Source organism: Phalacrocorax aristotelis, chromosome 1 (genome assembly GCF_949628215.1).
Source record: "Phalacrocorax aristotelis chromosome 1, bGulAri2.1, whole genome shotgun sequence".
Taxonomy (NCBI): Eukaryota; Metazoa; Chordata; class Aves; order Suliformes; family Phalacrocoracidae; genus Phalacrocorax; species Phalacrocorax aristotelis.
Genome location: NC_134276.1, coordinates 176,508,494 through 176,524,589, shown reverse-complemented (window position 1 = coordinate 176,524,589; position 16,096 = coordinate 176,508,494). Strand labels below are relative to the sequence as shown.

The following is a 16,096-nucleotide window of genomic DNA, read 5'->3' as shown; positions in this document are numbered from 1 at the left end:
CTTTGGTAGACAGACTCTTCCAAAGAAGCTGAAAAAGGGAAAGCAATAGCATAAATTAATGGGAAAAAAATTCGATTTCCAGTTGAAAACATCTCAGGTATAGCCGTAAATATGGTTCGTGCCTATGATTTTCAATATCATCACTAAATTTTATTTAACGATTTAAAAAAATCCAGTTATTCCAAGTATTACACAAGACTGGCAATGGCACATGCAGAACCAATGCAATACTGTTATCAGCTGCAGCTGTTCAGTTACTCAAGATCTCCCACACCAAACCAGTTTTTTTTTTAAACAGAGTAGAAAAGGAGGCATATCAGCATCTAGGTGATACTGAGCTTAAAGCAAAACGTATTAGGGTGAAAATCCTGTGGGGACAAAAAGAATAAAAGAAAAAACCAACCAACCAACCCACCTCAGAATAAAATCCCAAACGATCCAAGTCTGAACTGAAATGTTGTCTCAGGTTTTTAATACAAAACTGCATTATTGGGTCTGTAAACTTTTCCCAGAATTAAACAGCCTTTTGTAGTAGCACCACAACTCAACCCAGGATAGCTGAAATTTATAGTTGTACTAAGTTATGTCACATAAACTAATTTGCTTGAGCATGTGCCAGCCAGCCACAATATGAAATTATCCTTAATTCTGCAAGCCTGACTGAACTCAATGGAAGATAAAAATGCTGCATCTCCTATCAAGACGAGAAAGTTCTTCATTGGGATATAGTGCAGTGGCCTACCGCTGCCTGCCCCAGCGTTGAACAGGCTAATAACAGTTGTATTTTTCCCGCTATATTCAAAACCACAATAGATACAAATATATTTTTATTTAAAATAACATTCAATCCGGTATATTACGAAGGCTAAAAAGACCCCTTGCTTACAACTTGCAAGTTCAGTGGCTCATGTCATACTGGCAACATTTAACATGGCAGAAAAGCTAATGACATCTATCTTGCACGAATACTCAAACCTCCAAGAGGCAAAGTTCACCCTTGGCTAGAATGAACACAGGATCCTCCACAGGTGGATGGAAAAGGCATTGCAGAACTTCTGCAGTGGAAACTGGCTACGCTTTCTCACGTTTGCAACCCAGTTTTCCGCAAATCTCAGCTGGTCAGCCTTTTTTTACCTTTTCTTCTAAGAGGAAAGAGGCACATTAGGTCTCTGGGCCTAAAAAGATATATTTTAGTCTCTAGCACTGCATTTTGAGACACTTCCATTTGACAAGACGACACCAGAAAACACATAACCAAAACAGTCTTTATTAATGTTTTCAGAAATCGTCATCTGAGTCATTATCCTCAATTTTTTGCAGTGGACGCTTAACACCAATTATTAAATCTACAGAGAGAAGTTGTGTAACGCAATGAAGAACTGAAACAACTAACTGGTATTTGCAGTACACTGACTCTAAGCCTTTCTCATTCACAGGCAGCGGCTGATTTTTTCTGAGTGCATTTATGGCTTTGAGATAGAATTTGGTAAAGCTGTTTCGTTCTGTTGTCCTGTGTAGGGACTTGGGAATACTTAGCAACGCATCAGCAACTACATTAGATATGACAGTTACCTCTGGCTGCTGACACTGTTTTGCATAGTACTGAATATAATAATGTAACAGGATTTCAAAGTAACCTCCTACTGGCAAAACTGATCCTGCTTCTATGAGGGAGCTGGAATAATCCTGTGCAATACTTACACAACTCTCTTCATGTTTGAATGGAACTATATTGCAACTTGTTTTCTCTACATCTTTGCCAATGTCTAGGCATTCACACCCAGCGACTATACTAGTGTTATGTCCTGCTGATACAGCAGGGCTGTAATTCTCTCGATTGTCCAGAAGTAAATAATTTTTATAGTTCTCATGCACATCACCTGGACACTCGCATTTCGCTTGCGGTTTCTGTATGTCTCTTGAAAAGCCATCTCCTTCAGCAGCAACACTGAATTCTTTGACGTGCGAGATGGGATTTGAGGGTATTTGCAAATTTGTTTGCACACATGCTAGATTTTCAATTCCCTGCAAGGCAGGGTTTGCAATCTGTGTCTGTGTTTCATCCCTACATGGTTTCAGTTGTTGTTCAGAAACCTGATTACTGTTAGAAGAAATATTTTCTACTATGATTTGCTTCTGAGTAGCTGGCAAATACCAGCCGCAAACATCTGTGGCTTCGTTCTGGCTTTCACCTTCTGCTTTGCATTCCTCCCTCTGATCAACTCTTTTAAATAGCTGCTGCAGCATTGTAAAAGCACCCTGTAAAGCAGCAGCATGTTGCTCATTAACACCGTCGACTGGTCCACATAGAATTAGGCAATGGGGCTGAAAGGCACACACGCTGGTGAAGCCGATGTGAACGCACCTCTTTGAGCCGAGCAGCAAGGGCTGGCAAAATGTTACCGGTACGGTTTCAGTTATTTCTCTGTGTATGTTATCACCGAAAGGTGTGTATGGTGAGACCCCTGTAATTTCAAAGATGAGGGCCATTTCTTCTGACGATAAGGACTCCACCACAGACACGCCGTATAATTTTGCATAGTAGATAACTTCTTCCGCTTGCTTCACGCTTGACAGTAACAGTTTAACGCTGTTGTTCTGCAAGTGCTTCATCAGGGCTTCTGTCCTGCTGGAGACCCAGCGCAGGGAGGCCCGGTACTGATCCTCGGAGCTGACCACGAGCCGCCCGCCGGGGCCGGGCAGGGGCGGCCGGAGGGGCTGGGTGACCAGGACGGCCCGCAGCTCCCCGCCCGCGGGGCAGTAGGCCGCAAAGTCCCTGCGGAGGACGAGCCCGGGCAGGACCCTGGAGCTCGCCACGGGGACGCCGGGCACGGCGACGTGCAGCTGCGGGAAGCGGCGGCCCAGCAGGCGAAGGGCCTGCGGGCAGGGGCCGGCGGCGGGGGCGCAGCGGCGGCAGTACTCGGCGCAGAGCCGGGCCAGGTGCCGCCGCTCGCCCGGCCCCAGCCGCCCGCATAGGTAGGCCTCCAGCACCGCCTCCAGCGCCGCCTCCCGCCCGAGGAGCGCCGAGAGGAGGTGCCGCCGCAGGCCGCCCGCCACCGCCCGCTCCAGCACCTGCGCCTCGAAGGTCCGCAACGCCCGCCGCAGGCCGCCGCCGCCCGCCGCCCGCAGGCCGCCCAGCACGCCGGCCAGCAGCAGCACGAACGTCTTGGCGCCGTCCCCCGTCGCGGCGCGGTGGCTGCAGGCGCAGGCCGCCATCACCCTGCGGGCACACCGCCGGTTAGGCGGGACCGAGCCCGCCCCGGGCCCCGCCCCGGTACCCCACCACCCCCGGTACCTGGCCGTCGGCGGCTCCAGGCTGAGGGCCTCCAGCAGGCGCCGCCCGTCCCGCGTGAGCAGCGCCTCGCCCGTGGGCCGCACCAGCAGCGCCCGCCCGCCCCGGGGCCCCAGGGCGCCGCGCACCACGCCCGCCAGCGCCGCCGCCTCCTGCGCCAGCCGACCCACGTCCACCCGCGACGCCATCGCCGTGGCCATGGACACGGCCGCCGCGCCCCTTCCGGCGGGCACTGCACGCCGCCCCGGAACAACGGCTGGGGGCGGCGCAGCGCCGTGAGGGTACGCGCGGGGGTAGCGGGAGGCGGGGAGCGGCGCACAGAGCCGTCGGGACGGAGGTGCGACGTGTCTTTATTGGGGGTGGGGAAGGGGGAGGCCCTGCCGCCGCCCGGTACCAGTCCCCATCCCTCAAACCGAGGGTGAGCCGTACAGCGCGGGAACGGCGGCGACCGAGCGGAAACACGCAATAGAGACGGACTCTGTGTCGTGATGACTTAAGTTTCCCGCTTGGTCAGACGAAAGGTCGGGGAGACAGGTCCGTGGCAGGGGGCGGCGGCGGCTAGGAGCCCGCCCTCCGCCTCACGGGTACCGGCGAAACGCCACAATAATCCGTCTGAGACGTTGTGTTACGTCGTTAGTTCGTAGTATCGCAGCAGCAGCTCCTAAGTACTGCAGCTCCTTTCTATCAAACACCGGAAACCCTCGTCCACTCGTGGCGGGAGGGAATAACGTGATGTGTTTTAATAGTTTTGGTTTGGGTTTTTTTCTCCTCTTTTTCTTTCTTCCCCAGAGTCTGACAAAGCAGGAAAGTTAATCTTCAAACACAGAAGCCCTCACAAAAGGTCAGATGTTACATATGGCACAAACTTGACAAATCTTTACATGTCTCAGAACAGCAAAATCCCATCAAGAAGGCACTGTTTACATACTTGAATACCTGCTAAATCTTCTGATTTGAGGATATCCTTGAAATAACAATAATTAAAACTTAAAGAAGTACAGAATCCTTGTTATATGTTATTTACACAAACAGTGGTAAAATAATAGCCTTTAAGAAACCATATGAAATATTGAATCCAAAGTCTATTTCATAAACACCAGTCTAGCAACAACAACAACAAAAAAAAACCAACCCTGAAGGCACAGGAGGGCAGCAAACAACAAAAAAAAGGAAGAAACCACTATAGCTATATTTTGTGGGACAACCTTTCAAATAATTTACAAGATTTAATTGGGAAGGGGGGAAAACAACCAGGCTATACCCTCATTAAGTAACATCAACTCTTTAAAAGGAATCAGCATGTGAAATGCAAAAAACATCATCCACTGCTGAAACTGATACTTGCTATATTTCACATGGCATATTTACTTTTTCTTACCTCAGGTCATCTGTACCTAACTAGGCAATCTGTACCAAAATGGCAAATTAAAGGCTTAGAGTGCATTTGAAAAAACAACAAAGCCAAAACAATAAAATCACATGGTAACAAGTTCTGAAAATATCTCCTGTACAAGAAAAAAAACCCAAACAAAACAAGATTTTTAAATCAAATGTGAAAACAAGCGCTGTTTTAAACTTTAAAAACTAGCAGGAGGCCAAAGCCCTCAAATATCTGCAAACTGTACAATCAATTTTTATAACTATTTGCAGAGCTCAGGTTTAAGTAACATAATATTCAAGATCAGCTACACGTTGTGGTTAAACAGGACAGTGCTGAAGCACTAAGGAAAAGGCTTCGTACGCGCCTGTGACCAGCTGTACTGTAAAAATCAGGCAAGAGATTTCTTTGTTCTATTCACATGAGGGAACATCATACAAAACCCAGCAAAATAAACCCAGCAAAATAGGAATTACTAGGTTTTCAATGTACTTTTTAGAATTTAAGTTACTTAATCATACAGTCAAGCAGAAGTCTGCATTTTTACTTTTCAAAAAGTTTCATCGTATACCCTTTATCTTCCTGGACCATCACTAAAACCACTTTTACAACAAAATTACACTCTAAAAAGTAAGTTGAAAATAAGCACAGGCGTTTTGTCTCACTCTGTTCAAGTCTTACTTAAATCTTAAGCTGAGCGTGAATTTCAGATATGGTGTATCTGCTTAGTCTGACATAGTCCAACACTGTGCTGCCAGCCAGCTGCCTGGGTCAGATCCACACCTTCTACCATGCAGTCCATGTAAAAATACAAGCGGACTGTGTTATTAACTGATCTTGAATAGAAGTGATTAAAAAAAAAAAAATCAACGTGAAAGGACAGAAGGACATTTCTATTTACAGAGGAGATAAAAGCTTGTTAACTATCAGTCAAGAGTTTCAGCACCACAAATTTAGCACAGTATTATTTTAGGGGTTTGAAGTTATTGCCCAAATTCTCATTTCCTCTTCTATTGCTCCCATGTACAGAGTGTGCTAAAAGGCTTGTACTGGATCTTAAGACAGGTGAAGCTTTGACATCTGAATGTGATAATGAATGGCCAAATTCCAGGCTGAGAACATTAAATTAATGCTATTATATTCTGCTTTCTTTATGCCATTTTATACATGGCTAACAACTTCAGTTTCTATTTAGAGACTTGGAGGGCTGGGGTTTTTTAATTTTTAATTTTTGTTTAATTTTAATTTAATTTCTTTTTTATTTTTTAAGTGAGGGACTTTCTATATTCACAAATTTTACCTCATCAGCTGTAGATGTAACAGTAGTCCAATCAAGTTTGGTCTTGCCCACCAGATCACTCTGGTTAAGCTACCGCATTCCAGAGGATGATTCAAGACCAAACTATGCTAATATGAAGCTGTAAGAAATGAGCTGAAGTTGACTGCTTAAGCAATGAACTTCTAGCTGAAGCCCAAAGACGGGGAAAGTTAAGAGACGGGGAGGTGTGTGAAGATGTCAGCCACAGGAATACATGAGCTAGACTGACGAGCAACAAATAAAGAGTATTTTCACTAAACACTGGGTGAGACCGATGCAGAACAGAAAGGTAGATCACCTGGAGAGTCAGGGGGGCTGAGGCAGAGGGATAACCGGGCCATGGCAAAAAGCCAGAAGTGACCTCTGAACTGTTCCACTGCCCAGGATGGATTTGATTTCTGAGAGGATCCTCTGAAAACAGACTTGGCTGCCCTTCGCGTTGTGCCGCTCATCCTCCTGTTGTCTCATCTGGGTGACTGAGAGTACCTTTACAATGCTACAGCACCTTTTTGACTTGGTACACTCGATTGGCATGAGGAATTCACCAGATAAACACTGGCACTAAGGTTTTTTTGCTGGAATTTTACAAGTTCTATACATGCATATATTTCTTCAAAGAAAAATGTTAGAAACCCTGGTTTTAAGTTGAAACTTAAGCTTCACGTTCATGTGTATGGCTACAGCATAACGAGTAGGTGCATCCGTGTGTTCTGTTAGGTAGTATATACTGCAATAAGGAGGAACTTAACAAAGACTTCGGGTTTCACTCTCATTTGTTTTGATATGTGTGTTGTCAGCCGTCCCACAGTTTCTGAAGACTTTCCCCTTGCAAACACATGTCTTCATTTGCAAGTGAACTCATGATGGTGCCCCAGTTCTGTTCTACACCGTCTGCCTTTTGGGGGGGTTCACCTCAAGCTACTTACTAAGCACCCCTTTGCACCTTCGCAATTTGTTTTAAAAAATAAGCATGAGTCCTGGCATCAGCCGTCTGTCTGCTTACTGTGACATGGCCATACACAAATGTAATTTCAAAGCTGTACATTTATCAAGACTTAAAAACATACTGTAAATTCCTTGACATTTGCAATTCATGAGAGAGTGGACCAAAACAGTACCTTCCCTGGTGCTGTACTGTTAAAAATGTGCTCTGTACAGTAGATGCAGGAATGTTTTTATGAAGAATCTGAAGTTTTAAAACTATAAAAATAAAACAGCTGGCTTACAAGCCACTATAGTAATTCAGGATAAAAACTGTCATACTTCCAAAACAGATCATGGACGTTACCTTGCAGAATTCCCAAAGACTTCAGCTTTTTAACTGACTAGTTCCTAACACTCATGATCTTTGTATAATAACGTATTTGCTTGACCTTAAACAAAAGTTTACTTCCAAACACCCCATGCCATTACAAAAACTGTTGGCTACTGCAGAAGTTCCTTTGTTACAAAAATGGTAAGTTTAAATGTAACAAAGTATGCTCATTTATCATTCTATTGTAACAGGAATCGCATCCTACCTACAGGGTCTGACCTCTGAATTTTTAACTTCATCTATCCTGTGGTGAAGATTCATCTGTAGAGCATATGACGTAATATAAAACACAAGGCTGATGTCATATGTCTGCGAGACAGAGGCACACACCAGGAGCAAGCGTGTACTGGCACTTGCACGATTCTTACTTCAACTGGGTAGATGGGAGTATGATTCTGAACCATGGATGCCGAGGCAAAGTTCTGTAAGTTGCTGCTACAGGCCTCTTTTAGATAATATTGCATCATTTAAAGTCCAACCTAAAATATGGTCCCCAGTAACAGCTTGATCATTCCAGTTCAGAAAGGCCCTTGTTCACACTTCCTATTTGAACAAGAAATTAACGATAAGCTGCAGCAGAACCACGAGTGAAATGAAGACATAGTGCTTAAACTGCAAGAAATGGTAGTCCACAGGTGTCGAATTAGAAGTGACTCTATTTCGTAGAGCCATAATGTCTCTGTAAGATAAAAAATAACATCCTGTTAATTACAATCTAGACAATTTGGCATTTTCTAGTATGCTAGGGCTCCCTACAGAAGACAGTTTTTGAGGAAGATTATGAAACATCATTGAGCAATCAATATTCGGGAAGAAGGGTAGGTTAAAGATATCAGGGCTCTAAACCAGAAAGATACATAGTAGCCCCCAAGGAAAAAAAAAAAGCTAGAAAATCAGTACTCTCTAAACCATTCTAAAGCATTTGATTTAGTACTACCTCTTAATGTCTTCTTGTGTTTCCTTTATAGATTCAATGGCACTCTGCAGTTCACCAAGGTCTGTCCCTTTTTTCCTTATTCTTGTATTATGCTTCAGAAGTTGCGCTAGAGAGATACAAAAGCCAGATTTAGTTCACAGAAATGACTGCTGAGTCAAAAAAGGAATAAAGCACTAATGACAAACTCAACTAGTTGCAAAACTGAGGAGAAAGTTTTCTAACTCAGCTTCTACTGAAAACTAAACCTTTATTTCACTCACCTATAACACAGAAGGAAAGCAAGGTAAGTTTGTGAAGTACCTTAAAACAGTCACTGTATTGTTTAATTTCAGCAAGCATTATCAACAATAAAAATCTGCCTGTAGCAACTTACCGATCTACAAATTAAAAGAATTCATGTCCTTTTAAGACAGAAAAGAGTTTACAAACACATTTTTTTTCCATCAGATACTAAATTCATGTAGGACTTGAGCCTACCTACGCTACATACTCAAGCTTAAAAGGACAGGAAAGTTTGCAGTTAAAACCATAAACCATTCTGCTGCTTTTGTTTGTCCTGAATGTGCCTCACATTGGATAAAACTGTGATCCAATACATGCACGATTTCATAAAACAAACATTAAAATAAGAAGAGTTTGTGTGACTACAGAACACACTTTCACTATCAAATACATTTAGTACTTCTATACGCAAATATATCTTTTCCTACCTTCACTCCCAGAGGAATCCTGGTTATCAGGCTCTGGGGATGAGAAACCACACTCCCCTTTCTTCTGACTGGCTGGCTTTCTTTTGATTTTTGGAACGTTAACCTAAAATTGATAAACTCATGAATTATCTCCAGAGAACCAGAACTGTAGCAAAGCAGCACGTTCTAACAGTAATAGTTAAACGCACAACATCCAATAGAAGTCCAAGTTAAAATTTTTTCATGTGTAAGCCGCCTGAAGTTTGCGCATCTTCCATTTAAGGGAAAATACACATTATACTTTTGAGTTCAAGTCTTCATACTTTATATTCCTATCTAATCCAGTCTTCTCTACCGCTTACGATGCAACACAGAAATGGAAGACTATGGACTGGGTAAACTACATTTTTGTGGGATAACAGTAGTATTTCCCATCACTCCTAATGCTTTGATGGCTCTTACACACATAATACAATGTATACAAGTCGCTGGGTCTTGCTGCACCTGCTAACAGAACTGGAACATACCATTGGTGTCCGATGTCGAACTTTTGTTTGGATGGTGCCGTCTTTTTCAAATTGGATCATATCATTCAAAGGGTCCCATGGTCTGGTACTAGACAAAGTGAATATAATTGGTAAGTTATTTACGTAAGAAATATTTTCCTGCTCAGAAACTATTTGCTGTGAACAAGTTGAAGGTCCCTCTCCCTATATAAAAGTCAGACATGGAAAAGTGATCCTATCTTCCACCTGTAGACCAGTCCTGGACTAAAGGCCCAAAAGCACCAAAATAAACCTGACGTCCAGGTCAAACCCTCAGCCAGCTGGTAAGAGTGCAAGCTATTGTAATAACCAACAATATAATTATTAATTTATCTGGCTAGAGATATGTATTTGTCAAACTTGGAAAGCTTTCCTGCCTAACGTACAGTTATTATTCTAGAACTATAGGGAAATTAGGGGATTTTAAAATTATTATTTTGGAATGTTGTTTTTTAGTTTTAAAAGATGCCTAGAAAGGAGAGGTTAAGAATCAGTAACCTCAAACCTGCTTTTATCGCGAAGTTGCTAATAGTAATCAAGACTGGTTTCAAGAGGCACTAATGAGCTACGCAGTTTGCTGCTTCTGATTTTTTGAGAGTGTTTTTCCAAGTATAGGTTGATATAGAATTAAAAAAAAAAAAAATCAAGCAAAAGACACATAGTTCACTGGAGAACAACAAGCAGCCAAAGGCAAAACCCGCCATCCCCACTGATGACAGACTTTTCAGGATAGAAACTGCAAGTCAGCTGCATGAAGATTGTTCTAATTCACGGCTTTAGTGAGAACAGATTAAGCATGGATTTCCTTTCATCTCCTCCTGTATGCCTTTTAAAACGGTTGTAGCTGTTTCAGATGTTGTGAACATAGACCTGCATTTACGTCTTAGCTTAACCTGACGTGAATCAAATGTCATCTAAGGTAACTGGGTAAGAACAAGGTATTGCTCTCCCAAAGGTCTTTTGTATCTGTAATCCAGATGCCTAAATCCATAATCCAGACACTAGCAAATGCCACAGCTCACTGAACACGTCTTTTGCAGTAAGCGTAAAAGACTGCTCTCTACATGGACCAGGTACTGAGCCAGCATTATTGGGTATAAAGAGAAAGAAGTTTCTTCCAGGGACTGCTGACAGCGCAGACTGCTTTCTAGCACATAGTAGAATTTCCGTGGCACATCCTTCAACCACAAGGCATCAAGGAGACAAGAAATAACGCAAATTAACAAGATAGACTGTCCCCTGCAGCTTTAAGACCTAACAGATTTAAAGTGCAGTACTTCTCTTGATGGTTTTACACAGGGTTCAAGAGTATGGGCGGTCAGTTCAGCTGGACTAGTCACAACTCCTCCAAAAGAAAAAGCGGCATCGATAGCACCAGAAGGTTCAAACCAAGAGAGGGTGCTTCACAGAGCATTTAGTCTAGTTGGGGAATTCCCTGCTACAGGATGTTCTGGGTAGTAAAAGTCTACACAGACTTGAGAGGAATCCAAGGAAATTAATGGGAAAGAAATCTATTCCGAGTTGCTAAATACACAATCCATGCTTGGTTCCAGGAAACCTCTGAGCTGCAAATTTGCTGGAGACATGAAGAGTACTCGGGATTCTTGTACTCTTCCCCATACATACACTTAGGCCACTGCCCCAGTATTGCCATTCTTGTACAGAAAGGTGAAGGGTTCCCAGGTTTAGCCATGGGAATATACTACCAGCATCCATGGCTTCAGAATTACTTACCTCAGAGTGTATCATCTTTGGATATTTTACTTTTACGATCCCTGCGATATAGAAGCATGCTGGGTATTGAAAAAGAATCAGCAGGATGTGGCTGTTCTATGACAACCACCACTAGTAAAGGGCTCAGCTCCAAGCTGACTCTTGCAAGCATTGGTAAGCACACAGAATGCCTCCCAGCAGTCAGGGAGACAGCCACACCTTCATCTTCTGATCCAGATCATCACACAGAGAGATCAGACACTTGTGTGCACAGGGCATATTTGGCTGAGCAGAGCCACCTGGTCCCAGCATTAACCATTTCTGTAAACCTGTTATTCTCAGAGTTATTCTAACATATTAGAAATTAAAATAGCTCAGTTCAACTAAGCACAGGCTTTTCTGATTTCCAGACACTAGTTTTTCTGGTTTCCGGTTGGTATGCCCATACGTACCATATTTCCCAGGCTGGGAAAATCTGTGTAGCTGCTCTAGTCAGTTGCGGGGGTGTGGGGTGTGGGCAGTAAGGAGCACAATGCATCCCAAAGTGCCATGCCCAAGAAACTCTAGAACATAGCACGGATTTGTAGAGGCACATAACCATAAAGATAAAAGAAAAAAAAGCCCAGTGCAATGGTTTCAGGAAACAGTTTGCTGCCTTACCAATCACTGCGTTTTCAACACTGGAAGGGCCAACTTTCAGTTAAAAATTACACATTTCAATTAAAACACATACATAAGAATATCAAATACCATTGTGTATTTCATGAGCTTGAATTCAGCTATATATTTGAGTTTGTTTGCTCCTGAAACCACAGGAAGAGGCTCAGCAACACTACCAAGCATTTAACAAGCAGCTTTTGTTACAAGCATTTCAGGACTCACTCGGCATATTTGTAGTGCCATTCTCCTGTGACTGAATCCTGATCAAACAGCTTGCATGTCCACTCTTCACCTTTAAGTTTCCTCTCTTTGGCACTCTTTCTCTGAGCTTCTTCCAGAATGTATTTCTCTTGAGTAGCTTCTGTTTGGTCTTTATTATTTATTGCTCTTGTCACTTGTTGCCAAAGCCTGACAAACGAGCAATATAGAGAGTTACAATCTGGTTGACAAAAATAATTGTAAACATTTCCTTAATTATAGGCTAAGTAAGTGAACCAAACTCTAAACAGAATATTACCATGTTGTAATACATGTTTTATCTACATTTGCATCAGACTTTCCATGAGTGTAATGTTTGTAAATTACAATCTTGTATTTAACGGTGTTGCTTTCTTGTTCTACAGGCCAATATCAGCAAACATGGTAAAGAAAGAAATCATAATTTGGAGATGATGATGAGTTTTCTTTTGTCAAAATAATTATACGTGGTTCTAAAGTGAACTTACTTCTCTGACTCAAAGTCATCTTGCTCTTCAAACTTCACTGTATATCTAGGTAATCTACGCTGCTTGATTTCAGATGTTGGGTTCCAGAAAGTCTCTGTAACATCTGTCTTCTTGTCACTAATAGTAACTTCACTGTCCTGTAACGTATATAATTCAGTTACCTTAATTGTAATAACCTCAAAGAGTGCCAAGATAACACAAAAGGGAGGAATAAGCAAATTTTTTTGTAACACAAGTTTCTTTTCTTAACTAATCTTAGTTAAGATTAATCAGATATGCTAGCCTTAAAATGCAATTTCTGCACTCTGTGCTAGTTCTAACTTGGAACAGAGATGCAATGACACCATTACCATGTCCAAAAACCAGCAGTGCCAGTGTCACCTCACCAGAACTGAAACAAGTTTAAACATTTCATGCTGGTGCCATAACAATTCTTCATAGTACTAATACATACTAAGAACATTTCACAAGCTGAAATGTATTTTCTTCATAAACTCAAATGTACACAATCTTTCGACCTTTTAATAGTTGCAAATAACACTATGTTGATTCTATATTTTCTTGAGAACTGTCTAACTATAAAGAGATACTTTCTAGAGAAGTGGTATTTTTTTTAAGCTTGGAGTCTTTTATGTAACTGAGTGCTATCTTCACCTGTCTCAACTATCAGCCAGAATTTATAAAATACTCACTACTTACCCAGTGACCCTCCAAAATAGCCAGAACTTCTTTGCCAAGTTTAATTTTCCCTAATATTTGGTTAACACTGTCATTGTTACCTAAAAAAGGCTGCAAAACAAAAATAAATGCTTTCATGTTTGTTTTAATAACAAATAATGTTTGCACCTATGTTTAGTGTTAAGTAAAAAAGTGTGTTTATGAAATGCGATGTAAACAGCCCTGATGGCTTTTAATATTATAACTTCTGCCCATTTAATCCCCCAAACAAGTCTAAAACCACCCGTCATTGTTCTCATGTTGCATTTTCATAAAAGATTTACTAAGAAAAAGCATTTTCTAAGAAAAGTGGAGGGAAAACTGAAAGTAATGCAGAAACAGTGACACAATTATATCTTTCTTGAAGGAAACAGTCGTTTGCTACACTAATTTCATCACTTTGCCAAGGACCATTTGTTACTAGAGATTAACTCTTGCAGAAGCAACAAAAAAACCAATTGTCCAGAATTTTCATCAGCTTTTTTGATAGTCTATACATGTATCCTGTGGGATGATGAGGCATAATATCAGTTAACACAGCCTCCTAGCTTTTATGTTTCCTCTGTACTTCCAACTGAATACAGTTTCCCTCTCCACATGCATGCTTCTTAACAACTGCTTGTTCAGCTTTAAATCAGTTTCTGACTCAAAGATGGCAAATGTATTTTTCTGAAGCAAAGCCACCTCTAAGTAGTTTAGAAACCTTTGTTTAGCTTTTGTGAGTGGGGAGGGGCTCCTACAGCAAGCACAGCTGCCAAAACTAGTCCGTGTAAACTGTTGCTTAGCACTGGGCATTAGGCTGATATAAGTGTTAGCCAAAGCCATTGCATCATCTTTATTCGAGGTGTCATAAGCAACTTAAATTTTACCCAGGATGGAAGTGTGGAACCTCAAACCTGGGTCTGAGTTCTCCAGCAAGGGGTCACCAGAAGTTTAAAAAGACCCTGAACATTTTTAGAGTACTAAAAATCACCGAAGTATATTAACAACAATACACAAAATACCTGAACCACTGATCAGATAACTAAACACTTCCCCTGTTCTTACACTTTCCCAGACACACACTCTTGCCACTGCTGGAGATAAGACACTTGCTTTTTCCCCACTAGAGCTGTTCTTAAGATTCATACAACTAGCAATATGTTTGCATCTCTTACCCCCAGAGGTGAAGACAGCACTGTAAGTCAGTGACTTTCAGTCAAAACCTTTGGACCCAGAAGAATATATTAAGAGATGACAACATAATTCCTTTTTTTTTTTTTAAAAATAATCACTATTTGCTAGATACACATAGCTGGATATGAGGAGTTGAAATGAAAAATCCTCTGTTTCCAAAAAGACAATTCCATATTACATAAGATCATATCTAAGGAGTGACCTACCTTTTTTTTTTTTTTTTTTTTAATTATGCTTATTCTCCTTCTTGTGCCCACTCACAGCATTTACTAACCTTGAGTTTGAATTCAATTGTGGCACTGTAGCCAGTTTTCTCACAGGTGATGTTGACTGTTCCCCCAAGCTCTAAGGTCATTGTGCCATAAAGAATTCCTGCAAGAGAAAACAGCTAAAATTAATGTTCATAACTGAACGAGACAAAAAACCTAAGGTCTTTAGGCACAATTCCTGGGAGTAAACAAGTCTGTGCCAGAGGAAAAATCAGATGACCTTTCTTAATGATAAGCATGATCTTTCTGCCAAATAAGATAACCCAAACAGAAACCAAAAACCTAAGTGAATTACAGACAAGCAGGAAAAACAGTTTTTAAGAAATATCTTTGGCAGCGTATACTGCTGGCTCTAGCAAGGGTGGTATTTAGTTTTATTAGAGATGACTGGAGGAGAGAAGCTTTAAGGTTAAATAAAGACAGGAAAATAATTCTATAACAAAGACAGCAATGAAAAACTTCACTTGGACAGAAGCAGCACGTACAGTCAGACCACAGGCGAAGACAATCATGGACAACCAAGACAAGAAAACACCCATTGCCTCTCTAAAGACTTCTGGAAGTACAAGGTTGAAAATGCTGAGTACATTTTCTTTCCCAGGATTACTGTCTTTCCCTCTGCAAGCCAGCTTTTTTAACACCGAATATATTTTACATACAGTGGTTGCATGTGCAAATACGTTTTTTTTCACCATGCACATTCTCCTTCCCTGCATTTGCTTCTACCTTTCTCCCTCTCTATCAGCTTTATTAGTCACATTAGTTCTTCTTCCTGTTTGACTTCAGTGTATGTTATGTGCTTTTTAAGGACTATTATTTTTGTCACCAAAGCCACATAAAAATATATATCCAGAGTATTAAAAACATCCATGAACAATGGCAAGAGAAGAGCCTATCAAACTGATGTCAGATTATCTAATTCTGCTAATTCATTTTCATACATCTCAAATGAAGAAAATAACATAGTTGCTGACTATAAGGCTTCTGGAAGAGAATTCTGGCAGAGAATATATGCGTAGGTATACCTAAATAAGTAACAGTCTAAAAATCAGCAACTCTGTCATGTATTTTGTACTCCTACTGACCTTCCAGAAAGCCTTACAAACTACTGACTGGTTTACCATAGTGAAACTGAAGACAAACGGTCATGATTTACACTCAGATCACAGAGGGAGGTCTAGATACTACATTGCCTTTTATGTTTCAAAGAGGAAAATACTGGAAAAGCTCAAAACTGTTCTTAAAAAAAAAAAGCAACTCAAACAGTAAACTACCGTCATGTAATGACAGATAGCTATATATATGCTCTTACTATTTATGAAAAAAACCTTTTTCTATGCCAAAAAATAGATCATTGCTTAA

At 41.4% G+C, this 16,096-nt stretch overlaps 2 protein-coding genes across 9 annotated transcripts in view; both read right to left on the bottom strand.

The window, feature by feature from the left end:
- Nucleotides 1-1,247: 1,247 nt before the first annotated feature.
- Nucleotides 1,248-4,283, bottom strand: BBS10 (Bardet-Biedl syndrome 10). The gene is made up of 2 exons (XM_075080768.1): nucleotides 3,296-4,283; nucleotides 1,248-3,220 (listed from the first exon to the last, which is right to left on the bottom strand). The coding sequence occupies exons 1-2, from the start codon at nucleotides 3,490-3,492 to the stop codon at nucleotides 1,279-1,281; spliced, it is 2,139 nt and encodes a 712-aa protein (XP_074936869.1). The 5' UTR covers nucleotides 3,493-4,283; the 3' UTR covers nucleotides 1,248-1,278.
- Nucleotides 4,284-4,288: 5 nt separating this feature from the next.
- OSBPL8 (oxysterol binding protein like 8) overlaps nucleotides 4,289-16,096 on the bottom strand; it is a 94,693-nt gene continuing 82,885 nt past the window's right edge. For all 8 annotated transcript variants that reach the window (XM_075080765.1, XM_075080764.1, XM_075080760.1 and 5 more), the window contains 8 exons: nucleotides 14,740-14,837; nucleotides 13,272-13,361; nucleotides 12,573-12,709; nucleotides 12,070-12,255; nucleotides 9,457-9,544; nucleotides 8,951-9,053; nucleotides 8,241-8,346; nucleotides 4,289-7,982 (listed from right to left, as the gene is read on the bottom strand). In XM_075080765.1, coding sequence (XP_074936866.1) covers nucleotides 7,847-7,982; nucleotides 8,241-8,346; nucleotides 8,951-9,053; nucleotides 9,457-9,544; nucleotides 12,070-12,255; nucleotides 12,573-12,709; nucleotides 13,272-13,361; nucleotides 14,740-14,837 — 944 coding nt within the window. In that variant the 3' untranslated portion in view covers nucleotides 4,289-7,846. The remainder of the gene's footprint in view (nucleotides 7,983-8,240; nucleotides 8,347-8,950; nucleotides 9,054-9,456; nucleotides 9,545-12,069; nucleotides 12,256-12,572; nucleotides 12,710-13,271; nucleotides 13,362-14,739; nucleotides 14,838-16,096) is intronic.

What these genes read in the sequence shown, in the direction of transcription:
- BBS10 (XM_075080768.1), bottom strand. Translation starts at nt 3,492, where the DNA reads ATGGCCACGGCGATGGCGTCGCGGGTGGACGTGGGTCGGCTGGCGCAG. An exon ending in CTGGAGCCGCCGACGGCCAG is followed by an intron (nt 3,221 to 3,295) that starts GTACCGGGGGTG and finishes GTGTGCCCGCAG; the next exon opens with GGTGATGGCGGCCTGCGCCT.